A 19930-nucleotide genomic window follows, 5' to 3' on the forward strand; every position below is an offset into this window, starting at 1 on the left:
CACTCATAGGAACAGGGATGTCATTAAAGTGAGATTCAACGGTGAAGACTAAGCAGCAGCTGCTATGTTTTATCCATCTTCTAAGCACTTTCCAACTTCTCTTTTTCTACCATGGATCAATCAAGAGCCCATCACAAAGATATCTGTTTTCTAGCCTATGCTATTAGGCCTTCTCTCATGCCACTGCAGCCTTCCTCCAACAGTACAGTCTTACATTTTACTCAAATATTCACATGAAAACTCTGAAAACAGAAAACCTGAGACACATGGTTTATAAATCATCTTTTCAGGTATTTGGCTCCATGGGGTACTTATCTCTTCATGCTTTGTGGAATTTCTTCACGTTTTTTACTTGTTTTAAGCAGAGGTGCTTCTGGAAGATAACTCTGCCCAGTCTTTCACCTTTGCCAAACTGGTTACAAAACTTCAGAATACCACATTTGGTCCTTTAAAAAACAACAAAAAAAGCCCCCAACCAAACAAAAAAACACACCAAAAACCACCCAAACCTGGAAGGGGCTGAAAGGGAGGGACTCAGCCTATAACATAATTCTGCCCCTTAGAAAGGAGAAGTAGTGTTAAAGGATCAGTATTCAGTTGTTGGAGGGTATGTTTTTGTTTGCCTTTTTTTTTTTTTACCTGAGGAAGAAAAAGATTTGTTTAACAACAACAACAACAAGGAACCTGACAAAGGAGATACAATCCTGCCAACTTTAACTTTTACCCATAAGCTCTCCTGAGGGCAATGAATAAAGACACAAAAATAATACAAACTGATGAGAAAAAAAACAAAACAAAACAAACCACACCCAAACAAAAAACAACACAACCCAGCCACTTTTATGAAGGGCCTTGGCGCTTCTGGAGGCTGCTTTGGATCTGTAAATTATGCCCTAGCACAATGGGGAGACAAACCTAGTGCTGCAGACTTCTGTAATGCAATACAATCCCCCTCCCTTTTACTTGTCCATCACCTTGTCATAACTACTCAGCATAAATCCTCTGACCAGTTCAGAGAGAAGCATCTGGAGTGAATAGCTGCCACAACACTTCATCTTCACTCTGCATCTCTACAGCAGACAGTAAAGCTTGGGCAGCTCCTTTTGCCACAGGTGTTCAGGTTTAGTGTGCATGCTAACGGCTATTAAACCCAGTTCATGAACAGCCTTGGTAATTTTTGAAGAGTGGAACAGCAGCAACTGCTTTTGCTTTAATTCTTGTATGTCCACTTCTGTCACTTGGAATTCACTAGTTCTCCTTCTTAAATGCCCCAAGCACAGCTGCTCCCAATGTCTTGTGTGTGGCCAGCTCTTCCTATGTCTCAAGTTCTGGCATAGCAACATTCAAAACTAAGATCTAGCAGACCTGCTGTAGCAAAAATGGGCAAGGGCAGTTCCCTTCCAGAAGTCTGCAAAGACAGAAAGACATCCCCTTCCTGTCTTTATGTGGGTTATGGGAGAGGCATATTCAAAAACAGGAAGAAGGAAAGATGTTTCAAGGCCCCACGTGGGAGTTTTTCTCCCCGTTGTAGCACCATTAAGAAACTAAGACATGGGCTTGTGCATGGCAGTTTCAATCGGTTGAATTCCTTCTCATTCTTGAATGCAAGACCACAGGGGACTGTCCCATTCTTCCCCACCCCAACATGATCCTCCAGAGCTGGCAGCTGCCCTGAAGTCAGAGCAAAAGTGAGACCTCTGGCTTCAGAGCTGTTAGGTCTCCTTAAGGACATTGATCTTGGCACAGATCTTGAGAGCTGGTCCCAGCTTGATGTTCATGGCACTCATGAGGTGTTCCTCCTTCAGAAGCAACAGGGCCTGGCCGTCAATTTCCTGTGACCGAAACTCCTCCGCAATCTCCTGGCACCCTGTGAAACCAAAAATCAGCACTGAGAAACAGATGTACCCTGCGCATTACCCTTGTTGCCACTCTTTGGACCTCTGGCAGGTACACAAAAAGCAAGTTAGGAATCTAATCAACCCCCCTCCCCACTCTACAGGCTGCCTGAGAAGTTACAAGTCATCCATCTGTATGACCTACTCCAATTCAGAAACATGTGCAAAAGTACAATAAAAGAACTAGGCACCACTGACACCACTTTCCAGAAACAGAGGCAAAACTTTCCCCATGCTACTGGATCACAGGAGTGCAGGAGAGGATCTTAACTTCACCTTGCAGTGATGCAATGAACTCATACACTTCCTCCACACTCCAACGACTGGGATTGCTGGACAGGAAGACTGGGTTGATGCCATGGAGATCTGGGGTAGGTGGGGCCATACTAGAGTTTGCCAAGTCCCTCTCTCCATGACTGGCCCTTACTGACAGGGGTCCTGGAGATGTAGGGGACAAAGCTTCATCATAGCTGGAGTTATCAGAGCCTCGACTTGAGTCTTCCTGGCCCTACAAGCCCATAGGAAAGAAAAGGTGTTTTGTAATACACTGACAATTTCCAGGTGCAAAACAAGACATTGGGAACAGCAGAAGTTGTCCCAGCAGTCTGGGACAACTGTCTCAGGTTGTTGGTCCAGGGGCAGCTGACACAACAGCTCCCTGATGTCAGAAAGGAGACTTTGCTCTTATTTTCCTTCCTCTTCCTTCTTCCCATCCTCCCCCAGTCCATTCCTCTTCCTCACATCAGCTCTGAAGCTCATTCAATTCTTTATAATCACATTCAAATCATTCATGTGGAAGAATGCTAATCAAACAAGAAAAGTGGATTGTTTTCTACCAAGGGTGGCAGTTGGTCTCACTCACTGAGACCTCCGAGACATATATGACAGCGAATACAGAGTGAACAGAGCAAGTACAAATATGGATCCACTTTTTCTAGCCAATGAGCAATTAGAACAGCTTACTGTGCCTTGTGTAACAACTGTATCAATGTGCACTTGGCACATCCTGTTCCACTTTGTCCACCATAAGAAAGTGGTACATCCAGCAGTGACAACTTTTACACTGAGGTCTGCTGCAACAGAGGCAGACAGGACTATGTCCTTACCCTGTGGCGCTTGCCCTGGATCTTTGTTCGAGCAATTTCAGAGCTGCTGCGCCGTGATCCCCGTCGCCGCACACGAGCATAGTTAGCTTCCTGGAATTCCTTCATCTTCTTTCTCTGCAGCCGAAACTGATGGCTGCAGCTTACATTGTACCTCAATTAAACAGAAGCAGAGAAGCAGTTATGAAACAGCAACTACCTGAACCTACTGCTTCTCCTGGCTCTACATGGGGATAAAACTCCTCTTTTTAACATCATCATTTTAACATCTTTTTAACATTTGTTCCTCTTCCTTCTAAGACTTCCCCTTGGAAGGAAACAGTCCAGACTTTTGACACAAGCAATATTTGGACACCAGAGTCTTGATCTAACATCTGAAGGGTCAATTAAGTTATTCCCCTAAGGGGAAAAAACCCCCATGCAAGCCCTCTGCTATCAACAGAAGGCAGCAATGGCTAGTATAACTACTGCTGAGGTTTTTTGCCCAATGCCCCCTTGTGTCTTTGTCTAGTACCAGTGCAGCAGATACCTACCAGTATGCACTTGTTTAGTCATTCAAATGTACATTTGACTGAAGAGTGGTTCTTTGGAGCTCAAGAACTTCCCTCTTTCCATTTCATTTTCTAAGCAAGTCAGAAATCCTGTTTACACTCAAGACCACATCCACCTCTCCACACCTAGAAGCATTCACAAATCATCTCTGTGGCCAGTGCATCCCAACAAGGGAGGATCGATCAGATGTACTGAAGTCTTGTACACTACCTGGAAGAAGGGCACCTGCCCAGTTCCAGGGATTGTATAGTCAGAGAAAAGGAAGATTGTCTTGCTGTTACCTTTTAGCACAGGTCATGGAACAAAACCTCTTGGAGCCACGGAACTGGGTTGCTGGGGCATACTTCCCACAGTATTCACACTTCAGCAAGTTTGCTTTCTTATCAAGCTCTGGTGAGACAAAGATACACATCAGTTGATGATCTGAACTGAAACAGATCACACACAATTATTCCCCATTCCACTACTCTTCTTCTGAGCAGACACTTTCCAAGCACTACTCTCTAGTGAATCTATTAAACAGCTAGCTTGGGGAAGAAGCTGGGAGAAGAGCGGCAAAAGCTCTGGTAAACAGGACCCCTGGATATTGAACAGAGCAGTTTATTTCTCCTTGTCAGTACTGTTTTGCCAAACAATTTAAAAATAGCATATCCCTCATGTCTTACAAGGCTGTGGAAAAAATCTCCATCACTGCACTCTGCTGCATCCACACATCCTTCACATTCATTAGAGACAGGTACAACTCAGATTCTCCTGCTTAGTATTGACACAGGGTATGCTAGATCATATTAACAACAAAAAAGTATTGTATTCTGGCACTCAAGAAAAAGAGATCCTAGGTCCATAGCTTGAGTCTCTAAGGAGTTAGCAGGAAGGCAAAAAGGGATTAAAGTCCCTCATGCATAAAGTTAGTAATGCAGTATCAGAGAGCAGAATTTTTCAGTAACACTAGCTAGGCCTCCTGGTGCTGAAACTTACCCCCAGAAGCACTATCCCCTTCCAGAGAATTACTGGACAGGTTTTCACTCTGGCCAGAAGGAGCCTCTCCCTGCAGCTGTTTCTCAGATTCTTTCAGCAGCTGAGAACAACCCACCTGGACAGGAAAAGAAAGAGCCAGGCCCATCAGTAAAAGATTCTCTGTGTCCACCACCCTCTGCAACATATATGACACTCATACCTCATTACAGCTCAGAAAAATAGCCCTGCCTACCAGGGAAGGAGTTGCTGGACAAAGTTGTTGCTCCTTCCTGACTCACAGGCTTGGAGGTTCATTCACAGATCACAAGGTACTATCTGCCTTGAATATCATGCAATTCCATGTAACTGCATTTTCCCTTACTCGCTTTAACTTCACTTGCTGCTTGTTCAAAATGCAGTGCATCTTTCCCTCACTGAAATCAGAGAGAACCTTCTTACAATTCATGCATGAAGTATTGCTTTGAGGACTAGTGGAGAAAACAGTCCCTGTCACACTTCTTTTACTCCTTCCAACCCATTCTCTTTCATGCCACCACTTAATGCCTTGTTTCATGCATGACACCTCCCCTCTTTCCCTTCCTCTTCACTGTCTGTGTCTCAGGCTAAAAATACTGACTTGGAACATAGGGAAAGAAACTCCTGTCTAAAGACAGAAACCCACTACCCTCCCAAGAGAGCGCTACACCTCCTTCCTCCACAGCAAAGAATCCCTACCGGAAAGGGCTCTGCTCCTTCCTGGATGACAAAGCCTTCAATGATGTGTGTGAGTATCTGGGGCTTGACGATGGCTTGCGGGGGTTTGGAGTCTCCAATATGACGTGACACCATTGCCAGGTTAGGGGTGGGAGCAGAGGTGGGGGTGATTGATGTTCCTTCACTTGAGGTGGTATTTGGGATTGCAGTGGCAGCAGGATCAGATTTATCTGGAATATTAACAGCATAAGTGTCAGTAACCTTTGCTCCATCTACTTCAAATGGAATATGAGATCAGATCATTAGTACATACAAGCAGAGCTCTCTTTTGTAACCTCACCTCCAAGGCCACTCTTGTCCTCCATGTTTTTGGGACTGTCTGTCACAGGAGAGGACCTGACAGGCAGGAGTGCAGTGACACTGGGTGACTCCTCCTTTTCCTCCTCTGACTCTGCCTTGCGCTTTACTGCTAAGGTCTGAGACTTGCCCTGCATGAATAAAAAGGAACATGTAAGCAGAGTCAGAGGCCCCAAAGCTAAGGGCGAGACGCACAGAAGGCAAAAGAAAGATGCATCCTGACCCATCACACTTCAGCTCCAGTCTGGTTCCTTCTCCTAGAAATACCTCTAGCTCCCTCACAGTACATACCTCTATTTAAGAGCATTTGCCTAGCAAGGAGCAAAGCTTTGTGTATCAACATGAACGGGGACATTGATACAATACCAAGACACAGTGTGAGCCTCGAGTGATTATTCCAGGAAGAAAGAAATGGAATGGCAGTCACCCAGCAGTTTCCAAACAGGCTTCTGGCTAGATCAGATGAGTTTCAATAAAGGAGAGTCAAAACAGTAGGGGAAACATGTTGGATGGGAGCAGAATTGTCCCCCCACTCTAGCAATCAGACAAATCATGCGACACCTTCCTGAAGAAGCAGGCAAAGTTTAGAAATAGTCTCAGCTAAGGCTATCTGAGCTGGCAAAGTGCTGCTGTCTCAGGAAATTAAGCAGGCTCTAGCTAGACAACTCACAGCAGCCAGGCTGAGGCCTGTGGAACATAAGCCATCTTTGCTTTCCTCAGCATAGCCTGTTGCTAGGGGATTCTCTGAGGCCCAGTCAGTGGCTGGTGTCACACAGCAAAGGGTCTCTGACCCAGAGGTATCCACCTAGTGAGAAGAGGTTCAGTCTTCATGGCCCACTCAGCTCTCACCTCTCTCTTGAGAGAGACCACAAAGAGGTGAGTTATTGTTTGTATTTGAATTATGTGGCAAGGTTTTGGTAGCATGGAGGCTGCAGGTGTGACTTCTGTGAGGAGACACCAGAAGCTTACCCACATGTCTGACAGAGCCAGTTCCAGTGAGCTCCAGGACAAACTCGCTACTGGCCAAAGCTGAGTCCATCAGCGATGCTGGTAGCAACCCTTGTGATATTTAAGAAGGGGAAAAAAACTGCAACAGAAGCTGGGAGAGAGCAGTGACAAATAGCCCTGCAGACACAAGGTCAGTGAGGAAGGTGGGTAGGAGGTGCTCCAGGCACGGGAGCAGAGATTCCCCGGCAGCCTGTGGGGCAGCCCATGGAGGTCCATGGTGGAGCAGAGATCCACTACAGACGCTGGAGGACTCTATGCCAGAGCAGGTGGATACCCAAAGGAGGCTGTGACCCCATGGAGAGCTTGCACTGGAGCAGGCCCCTGGCAGGACCTCTGACCCTGTGGAGGACCCACACTGGAGCAGTCTGTTCCTGAAGGACTGCACCCTGTGGAAGGGACCCACAGTGGGCCAGTTCATTAAGAACCCCCAAGCCTGTGGAAAGGGCCCACATTAGAGAAGTTCAAGAAGGAATGTATCCTATGGGAGGGACTCCATGCTCCAGCAAGAGAAAAGTGTGAGGAAAAAAGGAGCAGCAGAGACAAAACATTATGAACTGACCACAACTGTCATTCCCCACCAGCCTGCACCACTCAGTGGTAGGAGGCAGAAGATCTGGGAGTGACGTTGAGCCCATGAAGAAAGGCAAGAGGTGTTTTTTAGATTTGTTCTTATTTCCCATTATTCCACTCTGATTAATTGGCAATAAATTTAATTAATTTCCCTAAATTGAGCTTATTTTGCCCATTATGGTAATTGGTAAGTGATCTGCCTGTTCTTATCTCAAGCCAGAAGACTTTGGTTGTATTTTACTTCCCATCCGGTTGTGAAAGGGGAGTGATAGAGAAGCTTGGTGGTCACCCAGCAACCAGCTAAGGTCAACCTACCACACTGTTATATGTGATATTTAGTATGTGATGTGAACACCTATCCCATTTGGGGCAATGTCTAAGTCTCAACTATTTACTTCATGTAAGCCTTTGAATGATAATGTGGAAGTGAAATGCTTGTACTCAGTAACCCCCAAGGGTTGGACTGGAATTAGTGTTTTTGAGAGGAAAAAGTCTCCACATGACTTTACCCAAACCCCTTACCCACTGACCTGGGCCTGGATGGCGATTGGTGCCCTAGGAATGAAAAAATAAAATCCGTATGCTATTCTCCTTCTCAATGGTATCACTTACTGGCAACTGGACAGACTGCATGTAGAATGCTGCTGGCACCTGAGCCACGACTGGAGAGGAGGCTGGGCTCTTCACCATGTGGGCTGTGCCTTGAACTTGTGCCAAATTCACCCCTGTGGTGAGAGGAGGAGCTTCTTGTGATGATGCTGAAGATGAAGATGATGATGGGGGAGCAGCATGGGCTTGGGAAACAGGCTGGACCACAGCTGGCATTCCCCGGGATGTCGGCACTGCTGCAGCAATCTGAGCCAAACCAAGTGCTTGGGCTTGGCCTGAGCCCTGCTGCCGAGTACCCACCACCTGTACTGGGATGTGTGGTGGAGGCTGCTGTGCTGCTGACATTTTGGCAGGCCCAAGCTGAGGTGGTTTGATAGGGGTGACCAGAGATTTTGACTGAATTGGAACAGGTGACTTGGTGGCTGACTGGCAAGGACTGTCCTGCTGGAGCTGCACAGGCTGTGGCTGGGACTGCAACATAGGTTGTACCACAAGCGTCTGAGCCTGCTGCTGGTTTTGAGGTGGAGCCTGCTGCTGCAGAGGTTGAGTTTGCTGCTGCTGTTGGGTCAGAGATGGTGCTTGCTGCTGTTGCTGCTGTTGGGCCAGCTGGAGATGGGTGGCTGTGTGGAGAAGCTGGGACTGGCGGTGCTGGAACTGCTGCTGGTGATGAATGGCAATCTGCTGCTGGATCACCACCTGCTTCTGCAGGTGTATCTGCTGCTGCTGCTGGATCAGTGAGTGTGGCTGGATCTGTGTATATGTGGCTATACAAACAGAGTAGAAAAACCGGAGAGCACAAAAGTTAGCAACAATACGGCTAGGAACAACAACAGGCAGCCACTGCACTGGTTTGAGTTATTACGCTCCAAGATGACTGACAGCTTACTGTCAGAGGACATGTGGGACTAAATTAACTTCTCACGCTAACAGAGAAGGATAAGCCCTAGAAATCAGCCTCTGGGAGTGCAGAGGCTGGGAGGTGAGTTGGGAAACCTCTCACCAGTGGGCTTTCAAATGGCACTCTCTCATGAAAGGCCAGTGGGCTCGAAGAGAAGTTCCACAGGCCAACCTTACCTGAACTGATCAACGTCTGGCTGGGCGCTGGTGTAGCGGTCCTGGTCAGGTTCATACCCACTGTTTGCTGTCCGCTGCTGTCCATTTCGCCCTTCTTTGTGGCTGCATTCTCTGTCTCCGTCTGACTTCCCTGGCTGACAGTCACGGCCTGGCCAGCCGCTACCGGTAATGGCTGAACCACCCCTGTGCCTTTCCTTTGGCAACTGCCAGCAGCACCTGCTGACGAGGTCTGGCTCAATCCTGTTGAGGTCTGGCTCCCACCGCTTGCCACCACACCCCCAGAGACACCATTGCTGCCAGCAGCCCCTTGGCTCAAGTTGAGGGACTGGCCTGTGCTGCCAGAGGAGGCCTGAGCCACTGCCAAGGTCTGGCCCGTGCTGGTGGCCTGTGGTAAGCCCGAAGCCTGGGAGCTTCCTGGCAGAGCTGCCTTCTGAGCAGAGCCTTGGAGCTGGGCATTAGTGGCTGAGGTCTGCTGGCTCCTCACAGCCAAGTTCTGCACCTAGAAACACATATACAAAACAGAATCCATTTGCTTTAGGTAGGTTACTTGCTGCAAGTTTTGTAGAGAACACAAGCAACACAGTCTACTGGGATGCAGGCTTCAGTCAACACTTCAAATCTCATGTGGGGAGCAGAATAAAACTGCAGGGCAAACTCAGGTGCGGCCTCCTCCAGGAAACATGTTATCCTCAACTCCCTCCTGCCCCATTTCTGATGGAAGTTAAAGATCTCATGGCACTTTCTGAAGAGCACATGAGGACACCACCATTCTCTGAAGCATGGGGCAGTCTTCAGATCTGCCTGCCGCGCCCTTGCATTGGGAGGATCCAGTTTAGCACAGCACTAAAAGCCCTGAGATACCCTTTTTAAAGGCCAGTCATTTGTTTTCAATTTTTGTGCCACCTGCCTCCTCCCTCTGTGCAGGGCTTCCCATTCAGGAGTCCCATGGCCTGCAGCTCTTCTGATTTCACTAATTCCTCTGCATTTCGATCTATGTTTACTCCCACTCCAAATGCAGTGCTATCTTCAAGTCTGATCGTGGCTGACTTTCCTTCAAAGAAAGGGTTCCATACAAGAAAAATATGAAGTAACTGTAAATTCCAATAATGATTGAGATAAGACAAAGAAAATGGGAAGTCATGGCAGCTCCCTGACCTGGAGAATTATTTATAGATTAATGCAAGAGCTAAGACACTATGGCCTGTTTGGTCTTTGGCATCCTTAAAACAACAAACCAACTGGGTGAAGGAATACTGCTGCTGGCCAAGACTCTCCATTGCTGAGTAACTGAGAACTGGACATAGAACTCAACAATTCTTTTCACATAAGGACAATCGAGAAACTCTGAAGACAGGATTGATCCAGCCTGTGGCTCACTCCCAAAATTATAAGCAGAAATGAATCCCATCTCCGGAGGCAAAAAGCAAACATGAAAAAAATGGTGGCAAGAGAGAACAGAATCTCCTGCTTGCACAGGAACACAGGATGGGGAAAAAACAGAGCTAATCTGCTACACAGGGGTGGCTGGGGCAAAGACCAGAATGTGAGGTGATGGAGAGCAGGGAAAGGGGAGGACTCTGGGAAGGGGTGTCACTGACCTGGTCTGTGTCTGCATGGACCCCAGGAGACTGAGTGGGTGGTACCTCCTGCTGGACAGCGGCCACAGCCCCGTTGGGCATCAGGATGAGTTGGGAGGCAAGAGGCACATTGCGGCCCAAGGTCCGGTTTACCTGCAACAGGTTCCCCAGCTGTGGCTGTTTAGGGAGGGTCAGGTGATATGGAATGAAAGAAACGGAGGAGAAGAGAAAAAGAAAGACAGCGAACTACAAGCAAACATTACAAAGCAATACTGGGCTGCAATATCACACATTGCAAAAACCCAACCCTCCCTGCACTGTAACACTGAACATAACCCTCAGGAGCAAGAAACTGGGAACAATTTCCTTACAGAAACAAGCACTCTTCTATCTAACATGGGCCTCCATACTGCCCAAGGCTGGCTAAAAGACTGAGGTATCATAGAATTTTCAGACATATATCCCGGGCTGGTTGAGAAACAGTGATAACCAAGACCAGGATTGCTTGAAAAGAAGGGATTCCAATCTGTATCTAAATCAACTGAACACTGAAAATATTTTTTGAGTAGGTAACCAAACCCCAGACTGACTACAGTCAAACCTAATGTTTTCTATTTAGCAGCCCTTCAAACCAATTAAAAGGATTACACATTTGCTCATGTTGATTTGTTTCTAGACTTAGTTGAATTCTTACTTAGGTTCCAGAGCTCAGTAGTAGTAGAAGAAAGTAATTTACCATATATATATTCTAAAATTGAACCAGAAGAATAGCTTTATTTCTGTGAACTATATTGAAGTCTAGGACATACATTTCACATTTAAACTCTAGTGGGAAGTGCCATGGGATCTTTAACATCTATGCAAAGCAGAGACAAACACAGTTCTTGATGATCTCACCTGACCCACACAATACAAAGACCATTTACCCTCAAAAGCTGAGCCCAGAGTCAAACTTGTGGTTTCAGAGATAGGAGCTTCCCCACCTGAATTTAAAATATAGTGCATCATCCTTAAAGCTAGAGTTAGTTCGAAGGTGTTGGTAACCCCTAGCAGCGAAACACTGAAGTGGGGTTTGTGGTCAGGACGCATTTCGCATACACAGCTCTTACCCGGAGATACATCTGGGCCTGCGACTGGTTGAGAGGTGGTGAGGTGGCATTCCCAAGGAGCACAGACTGCGTTAGGGTTGTGGCACTGGGGGAACTCACACTCTGTGACCGACTGATCAACTGAGCAGCTGATGTGGTGGCTAGGTTGATCTTAAAACAGAGAAAAGCCCCAAATCATATAGGAAGTGACAGAGGCAAATAAATAAGTACAAATTCACTTACTGGGGTAGAGCCAGAAAAGACATTTTACACTTTTTTTCTGTATCTCACAGGGGAGCAAGAAGAAAAAAGTTCTTGTCTTAAGGGGTGGTGCAATCTAAACTAGCCACAGTCCTAGATGCTAATCTCATTTGTATGCTGAGCCCATGTATCACTGTTAGCATGCAACTGTAATAAGAAATCCAAAAGAAATACATCATTTTCTCCAGCCTCCCAAGTAAAGGAAAAAACAAACCACAAGGTAATCTCTACCCTACCAACTCACCTACTCATTGAACAAATCCCAGTTCCTCAATACTCACTACAAAACCAGACTCGCTCTCATTCAACAAAGTACTACTTTGCCCAAGAAAAAAGAGCACTCCCTTTCAAGCTGTGCATGACTCCTTCTCTTCCTTAAAAATTCCAGTCCTTTCCTAATCTATGATGATGTATCCCCAGAGCCTCAGCAAAGATAGATCAGTGTCGAACTTTCCAGCTAAGAGGCCTCTCCCACTCAGAGACTTTCTCTGGTCTCCTCAATGGCCATCAACAATGATAGCACCCCAAATCCCCAAAGTTGTCTTCATCTTGTGTATTCTCAGCATTCTTAGGAGCTGTGCTTCCCTGGCTGCCTGCCTTCCTGAAAGACAAAGAGGAGAAAGAACAGGGCAAGGGGTGGGAGGGAGGCTTTGATATGTGTGGGAGGGAGCAGTTACTTACTGAGGGCTGGGTGGTGGTGGTCTGTTGTGGGGTGCTAGTGTTGGGGGAGCTGGCCTGTCTACTGGCTGCAATTGTAGCCTGCAAGAGAGATTGACAGAGAAATAAGTACCTGGAACTAGCTTTTCAATCCAGTCCAAATATTTGGCTTTGTCACAACATCTACTGCCAAATCATCTTCTGTTCCTGAGAACAGGAGCACAATCTGTCTACCACAAATCCCTGCCATGCCCTACAAATTCAGTGCAGCAAGGTACCTCCTCTTCTCCAGCCAGTTCAGTCCTATATAATACCCAAGGCAGTGGATAAGAGACCGTCATAGTGCATGACCTCAAGTCCTTCCACCCATGGGTATATACGTCACCGGTGCCCCAGCTTGTCATGCTACATGCTACCACCCTCATCCCAACACTGCAATCCACTCTGTCAAAACCCAGACATTCCCCCCAATATTAGCAATTGCTGGGTTAATTACGCAGTTTAGTAACAATGTAATGATAGAATTCCAAGTAATACGTTTTGGATTACAGCACATACAGTTCACGGAGAAATGCAAATATTGTTAGATGATTTTTTTCTCCCTCTATGTTCCCATGGGTATTACACTGTACAAGTTTAGTTAGTTTTATAACTAAGATTTGTGTGAAACTGGTGAGATGATTCTATTCCCTCTATGCCATAAAACTGCAGGTAAGAACTTGAGAACAACTAAATCCTGGACTAACAGCCAAGGAGCACAGTGGCTGATGGAGATATTGTTAAACAGACAGAACTGTATTCACATCACACATAATGCATCTTCAACTGATGATAAGGTCTTGCAGGTAAGGAATGTTGCTAAAGAAAAAAACCAAATTACTCAACAGTTATGTATCATAAAATATCTGGATTTGTATAAACATATCTCAGTTAAAGAAACACCCTCCTGCCTGGACAAAATCTACCTCAGATCCCTCTTAATAGCAACAGGTAAAGAAAACATGGGCTACTAAGTTTCAAGACATAAAATTCAGAGGATACTGCCTGAAATCTCATGCACACACAGCTATGTTTATTCTCAGAGAAATAACAATCCATCATTCACTTTAAGACAGTGTTTAAGTGTCACTGCATCCACTGCTGACTTAACCACTCATGTTTTATTTAAAGAAGGCACAAGGACTAGTCACATGCTTCTGAAGTGCAAGCTTCCTTACAGGGATGCCAAATTACATATTCCCCTGCTCCGTACATGAAAACCAAACAAATCTTTGCATCAAACTTCCAGTTTACTAGCTGTTTGTATTAGCTTTAAACAATGTGTTTAGGGACTTATTGTTTAATCATGGATCAGAAGGACCTTGGTATGCAAGTCACTGTATGAAGAGAGCATCTCTGTAACTTCCTCAGGGAACAATCCAGTTCATCTCCTTCTGCCCCTTGGCAACTCACCTGCTGGACAGCAGCCAGGCTGTGAAGCTGGGCACTGTTAAGCTGCTGCTGGAGCATAAATTGATGAAAGTACTGGGCTGCATTCGGTTGTCTCTGGAGTGCCTGCAGGGCCTAGAGAAAGAGGAAAACCCAGTTATTTAAAATAGCATGCCCTTGAAATGACTAGAAAGCAAAGAAGAAAGAAATAACAGCCCTGAGACCCCATGAAAAAAAGCTAAGTCACTAGATTAGCACATCAAAATACATAGTATAGCTACAAATTTGGTAGCAGACTGAATCACAGCTGTATTCCAGGACAGCAGGAAGTATGCCTGTAAGTCTTTAGTAAATCCAGGAATTTGGGGATGTTCATGCTCAAGAAGTCAGAGAAGAGTTTTAGTACAGTATGTATACGGAGGATATGTGTATATAGAGGAACTGGGATGATAAACTGAATTAATTGCTCTAGAACAGCATGCTAAAAATCCATGTGTTGAATCACAGCACAGATTACATCTAAGAGACTGAACACTGGAGGAGTAACCTATAAAAAATGAAGCACTGTATCAGGCTACAGGAACTAAAGATTGAGCCCAGCACAAGAATTTATAAATCTGAACACAACAGTCCTTCGAATATGCTCCCACCCTGACACATGATAACACAGAGACACACAACAGGGCTCACCACCACATTCCACTGATGTACATCCCATACAAGAACATAACTGCATCTCACCTGCACTGCCTGTCGCTCATAGAGAGACATCTGTGATATCTGAGGACGGGTGCTTCCTCCAGAGCTGGAGCTCCCACTGGTGGAGCTGGAGTTCTGCTCACTTTCGGTCTCCATGGTGACAGGATCCCAGGAGCTCAGGCTGAGACAGACTCCAGATCTACATCAAGAGAACTGGAAACTAAGTCAGGCTAAAGAAAGAACCGAACCATATTTCACTGCATTACACAGCTTTTTTACTGGAATATCCCCGTACCAGGCTCCTTGCACAGATTTGCTACATCACAGGGGTCTGGGGATAACAGGGGTCCAAAATCACTCAGAAATGATCCTCACAGTTATTACCACAGTCACAAAGGTAACATACAAATTCTCATATTTTTATTGCCATGTTACAGTTGGAAGCTACAGCATCCTGAATTCTTAAAAAGGCAGCAAAGTGAAGTAGCAGCTTCAGCTCATTCAGACAATCATTTGGTTACAGACCTGGCCACCTCTCCTTCAAGGCTAGTGAACTGAGGTGAATTGCACTGTGATTCCTCTTCTCCTACTGCACTTTGGCAACTTCTGATCCTCTTCCTCCACTCCAACAAGAGGTATAATGTAATTATCCCACAACTCTGCTGCCCTACTGCAGATACACCAACTCGGTCCCTCCTCCTCGCAGTTTAGCCCCAGCTCTCAATCACTTTTTTCTATCTCTGATCACATGGACTTTCTTGCTACTTGTTTTTCCTGACAGATTGTAACTTGAATATTAGACTGGAGGCTGGTATCTGTGGTGGTGAGTTCCTTTCAGGAGAAACAAAGTCAGAAGAAGAGGGGATGGCAACTAGCAACACTTGTGAGGGGGAAGCTGCTGAAGAGGTCATGCAGAGCCAGAGAGATCTTCTAGCAGCAGAAAGATGAGTTGCAGTGAACAACAGGACTAAGAAAGGACTGGAGAAAACTTTCATCAGCCAAGAGGAAGAGAAGTGAGACTCAAGAGAGCACTTAGTAGAAGAGTAACACCTTACGTTAATCATGGAGTTTCCTGCAGCAAGAAACATGGGCTACACAGGGGGGTAATGGTAGGAGGGATTAGAGTCAGAAAAGGGAAAGTACAAAACTGATGATTCAACAGAATTGCACTTAAAAAAAAAAAACAACCAAACTTTTAAGAAGGATAGCACTTCATGTAACATTAAAAAAAAAGCTTCTGGTAGTCTCAATATCACTGACAGCCTGTTTGTTTCCAAAACACCAGACAGCTCCCCTGCAACCTATTTAAGAGACCTCTAAATGAGACCCCTAGGGTTGCAGGACCCTGCAGCACCAACACAGCTCCTGTATCTCAGCCTTTTCAAATCCAGAGATTTCGAGCTTCACAGCCTTCAGGAAATGTAACTTTTTCCAGGTGCGTAAACAAACAGACCAGCACAGCAGAAGAAGAGCCAACTAGACAACTTTTTAAATTCCGGAATGGTGTTAAGGGCAGCAGATAACTTTAAAGTAGGGCAACAGCATTAACGCTGCAGAGGATGGATGGTTAAATCAGGGAACTGCTGCTCCTCAAAACCTGCAAAAATCTGTAATTGACAAGCAGATTCCTGCTGCTCAAGTGCTGGCTTCCCCAGAAATCTTTTCCTCTGCCCTCAAGTCCTGCCCAGGCATCTCCATGCTAATCCAGCACTGGCTTCCTGCACTGCTTCAGCAGTGGCTCTGCAGTCATCATCTCCTCAAGTGAGACATACACCCTCCCAACTGGCTGCTACTGCCTTGAGGCACAACTCTGTAACATCTAGGAGCAGCTGGTCAATAAGCCTACCTAGAACATTAAAGCTCTAGAGAAGACAATTGCCTCAAATATCTTCCCCAGGAGACAGCACCACAAAAAGTAAATGAAGCCTGAAAATAAGTAAATTGAGAAGGGAGAGAATACAGATGTTTTGAAACAAATAAACTGGTAGATAAATGAAGTACTTCAAATGGGGTTAAAATGCAAGTCAGAATGAAGCTATAACAAATTACACTAAGTTATCTAGTAGCTTGGCTACCATTAGGACATACTTTCTGTTCTCCCATCCACCCTCAACCTTCCTGTGCAGGTTCCTCCCAGAATTCACCTTGCTTCTGATGCTCACTAGTTCAGCTTCTTAACTTTGCAGAAAAACTACCCTAAACATCATTTTCTGCCAGATCACTGAGTTGAATTAGCTCATTTGTGATGCCACAAGCACCAGCGAGAAAGAAAAGAAGGTAACTAAGGTTCAGCCTAGCTGTAGCACATACCCTTGCCCTCAACAGCTGCACCAGGAGAAATCTTGCTTCCGACTTGGTGCTCTGCTCCACCAATCTGTGTTACCTCATTAAACAGCAGCATTGATTTGTAAGATTTCCAGCATTTTTAAGGGGTCCACATCAACCCAGATCTTCTTAAAATCAGGCCCTAACACAAACAGAATTGTACTCAAACACTTCTGGGATGAGAGGCATCAAAAATTTTTGTCTCTGTGTAGGCAAAACGCCCTTCGGTAGCATGGATAAATAAGCACACTCTCCTTTTGCGGAAGGGCAATAAGAATTTTAAGTCGCTCACAGCAAGCAGGGCTATCCAGCAAAACCATTTCCAAATACAAAAATGAAAAGACACAGTGTTTCCCCATGCAAGTTCATTTAAGAATGCAGCTCCATGTTAGTGTAATCTGATCCAAACACAGGCTATATCTACACAAAATAGCACAGAATTCACCCTCTCCCCTTCTCCAAAAGCATCTTCCAGCACTCTTCTCTTGCAAAAATCTCGTGATCACTGGTCTGTCAGATCACTTTACCCAACTAGCTGCTCCATGAGATGGATAACCTATCAAAAATGATTAAACCATGGCTTTCCCAAAAGATTGAGTTAACCAACCCACTTTGCAAACAATCAGTAGATTCCATCACCCGCCTCCCCGCCCCCCCCCAAAAAAACCCCAAAACAAACAACCACCACAACACAGGGTAACAATGTGGCCTTTACTGGAAAGTAACCTTTGAACAACAGCTAAACGGGATTAAGCTTAACACAGAACTGCACCCCAAAGAGGCAGACACGGAAAGATACAAAGGCCTATTAACACCATAGCAGGAATGACAGCACAGCAGAAAGGCAGGTCAGGAGAAGGGAGAAAATGAGCTCATACAAGCATGAGAACACAGGCCAGTCCAGAGCCTGACCCACACTGCTGAACTCAGCACACATCAAGAACACCACAGGTGGCCCATCTACAAGTTCCTGACCTTTCTTAAGTGCAAGAGCACAAGAGTCGGGCCAAACATCTACCCTACTCACTGAACACTAGGAGAGAGGTAAAAAAGTTTTACTTGCCTCACCCTATCCACTCCTTCTGGCATGTGACTGCTGCCTGCAGAACATTTTCTAGACTTACAACTGGTTTTGTCATTTCATTTCTGAGAAACTCAGTGAACATGATTTGCACAGGTTTGCTGACAGGTTTTAAGGAGAAAAATGAGCAACCAGGACTACAGCAGTCTCCTCACCCTACAAGACAGACTCCAAGCTACCCAAGCAGAGGTATGAAACTGCCGGGACACGCTACCTCTGCTCCGGGATGCTCTGGAGGCAGCAGTACATGCGTCTGTCGAGCAGCGCCAGACCCTCGCACCACCTGTTCCCACCCCGCCGCCCACCCTTCCCCGTCAACAGGGCCGCAGGCTCCCGGAAGCAGGGGCGGGGGGCAGCGCGGCAGCAGCCCCCCAGGCCGCCGGCAACTCCGGCCGGAAAGTTAAGCCGCCACGGAGCGTGCGGGCGCCCTGCCCACCTGCAACATGTATGTACCGTGCAGGCAGCCCCGCCGCGGCGGGAGGCGGGAACCCGCCGCAGGATGCCACCGCGGGGAGCTGAAGAAAGGCGCGTGTTTCACGCCCGGCCAGCGGCTCGGGGTGCGGCGGCGGCTATTCGGGAGGCGGGAGCAGGGCTGCGAGGGGGAGCTGCTCCCGGCCGCCGGGGCCGGGCCGGGGAGACAATGGCTGCTCCGCCGCCGCTGTCAACTTCCAGCCCAGCCCGTCCCGGCCCCGGGAACTCTCCCCGCCGCAGCCGCCCGGGCCCGGCCTCACCTGCAGCCGCCGCGGCACTGCCCTGCACTGCTCCTCTCCACAGCCGCCGGGAGCCCCCGAGGGACCCGCGCTACCAGCGTTACCGGAGCCCCCCGGCCGCCGCCGCCGCCGCCGCCGCCTGACACGCCCCCCCGCGCGGGCAGACAGGCCGCGCCCCAGCCGGGCGGGGCGGGGCGGTGCCCGGGGGGCCCCGTTGTTGGGGGAGGGCGGGGCCGGGGGCGTTACCTGGCGGTGGCTCCCGGTGAGCCCGGCCGGGCCCGGACTGGCAGGGCAGCCCCGAAGCCCGGCGCGGCCGCGCGGGGCGGGGCGGCGGGGGCGGGGCCCACGATCGCGCCTCCCACGGTCCCGTTCCGCCCCCCGTTTTTTGGTTTGGGTTTTTTTGTGTGGGGTTTTTTGTTGTTGTTGTTGTTTGGTTTTGGGTTTTTTTTGTTTTTTAATCTTGGCCTCTGGAGCTCCCCGACGTTCCGTCACTTCCTACCTCGAGGCGCTTCCTGTCACGTGACCCGCTTCCCGGGGCGCCGCTTGCCGTTGCCCTGGTGACAGCAGCCGGAGCCCGGCGGGACGCGGCGGAGGGACGGGGCCTCGCCGGGGGCTGGGACTGCCGGGCCCGCCCCGCTCACCCGCCCCGCCTTGCTGGGGAGGGGCGCTGGGATCCTCGGTCGCGGCCGCCAGCTGGGCCTGCAGGAGAAAGGGACTAATTAATCAAGATGTTCCTGAGCGTCACAGCCCGGCTGTACGGCAGGCGCCAAGGGCTCTTCGCCATTCAGAGAGGGTGCCCTCTGTGCTGAAATACACTTGCGATCGATCCTTCTGAGCATTGGTTAAGCTTGTTAGTTAGCTTGTAGTTTTATATAGTGTAAGGAACTTTTAACGAAGAACTGTTGTTTTTACATAATTGAGGACCTGACGCCTCACCCGAGCAGGGGGGAAGGACCGAGAGACATCGGACTATGAATCCTTAGTGTAAAACAGTCTCTTCCCGGAATATATACTGATACCTGTATGCATACTGATACCTGCATTTACAAGTTAGTTTAGGGGGAAGGGTAGCCAAAGTACCAGGAATCCATATCTTAAACAGATTGATAAGGGGAGGGTTTTGTATGTAAACTGAGGCAGGCATCGGGTAGCCTGTAAACCCTGAGGTACCCAACCAATGGGGAACAAGGGAGGGAAATTGCAGTCGGGATTTGGGGGGGATATAAGCATGGGCTTTTTGCCCTATTATGTATGCCTACGTTTAG

The 19930-nt window shown here is 47.5% G+C and overlaps 1 protein-coding gene across 7 annotated transcripts; it reads right to left on the reverse strand.

Moving 5' to 3' along the window:
* Positions 1-215: 215 nt before the first annotated feature.
* Positions 216-19347, reverse strand: PHC1 (polyhomeotic homolog 1). 7 transcript variants are annotated; one of them, XM_080343928.1, is made up of 15 exons: positions 18912-19347; positions 14592-14748; positions 13875-13985; positions 12447-12524; positions 11526-11675; positions 10438-10593; positions 8840-9338; positions 7769-8529; positions 5562-5709; positions 5243-5451; positions 4529-4643; positions 3832-3940; positions 3002-3152; positions 2172-2403; positions 216-1867 (listed from the first exon to the last, which is right to left on the reverse strand). In XM_080343928.1, the coding sequence occupies exons 2-15, from the start codon at positions 14703-14705 to the stop codon at positions 1713-1715; spliced, it is 2988 nt and encodes a 995-aa protein (XP_080200054.1). In that variant the 5' UTR covers positions 14706-14748; positions 18912-19347; the 3' UTR covers positions 216-1712. The 7 variants fall into 7 exon arrangements, 6 of the variants coding, with proteins under 6 accessions (XP_080200054.1, XP_080200055.1, XP_080200056.1 ...); XM_080343929.1 differs by having other exon boundaries at positions 10438-10587; positions 18687-19347; XM_080343930.1 differs by having other exon boundaries at positions 7808-8529; positions 18687-19347.
* Positions 19348-19930: the final 583 nt, after the last annotated feature.

The sequence above is a fragment of the Nesoenas mayeri genome (assembly GCF_963082525.1).
Source record: "Nesoenas mayeri genome assembly, chromosome: 1".
NCBI lineage: Eukaryota > Metazoa > Chordata > Aves > Columbiformes > Columbidae > Nesoenas > Nesoenas mayeri.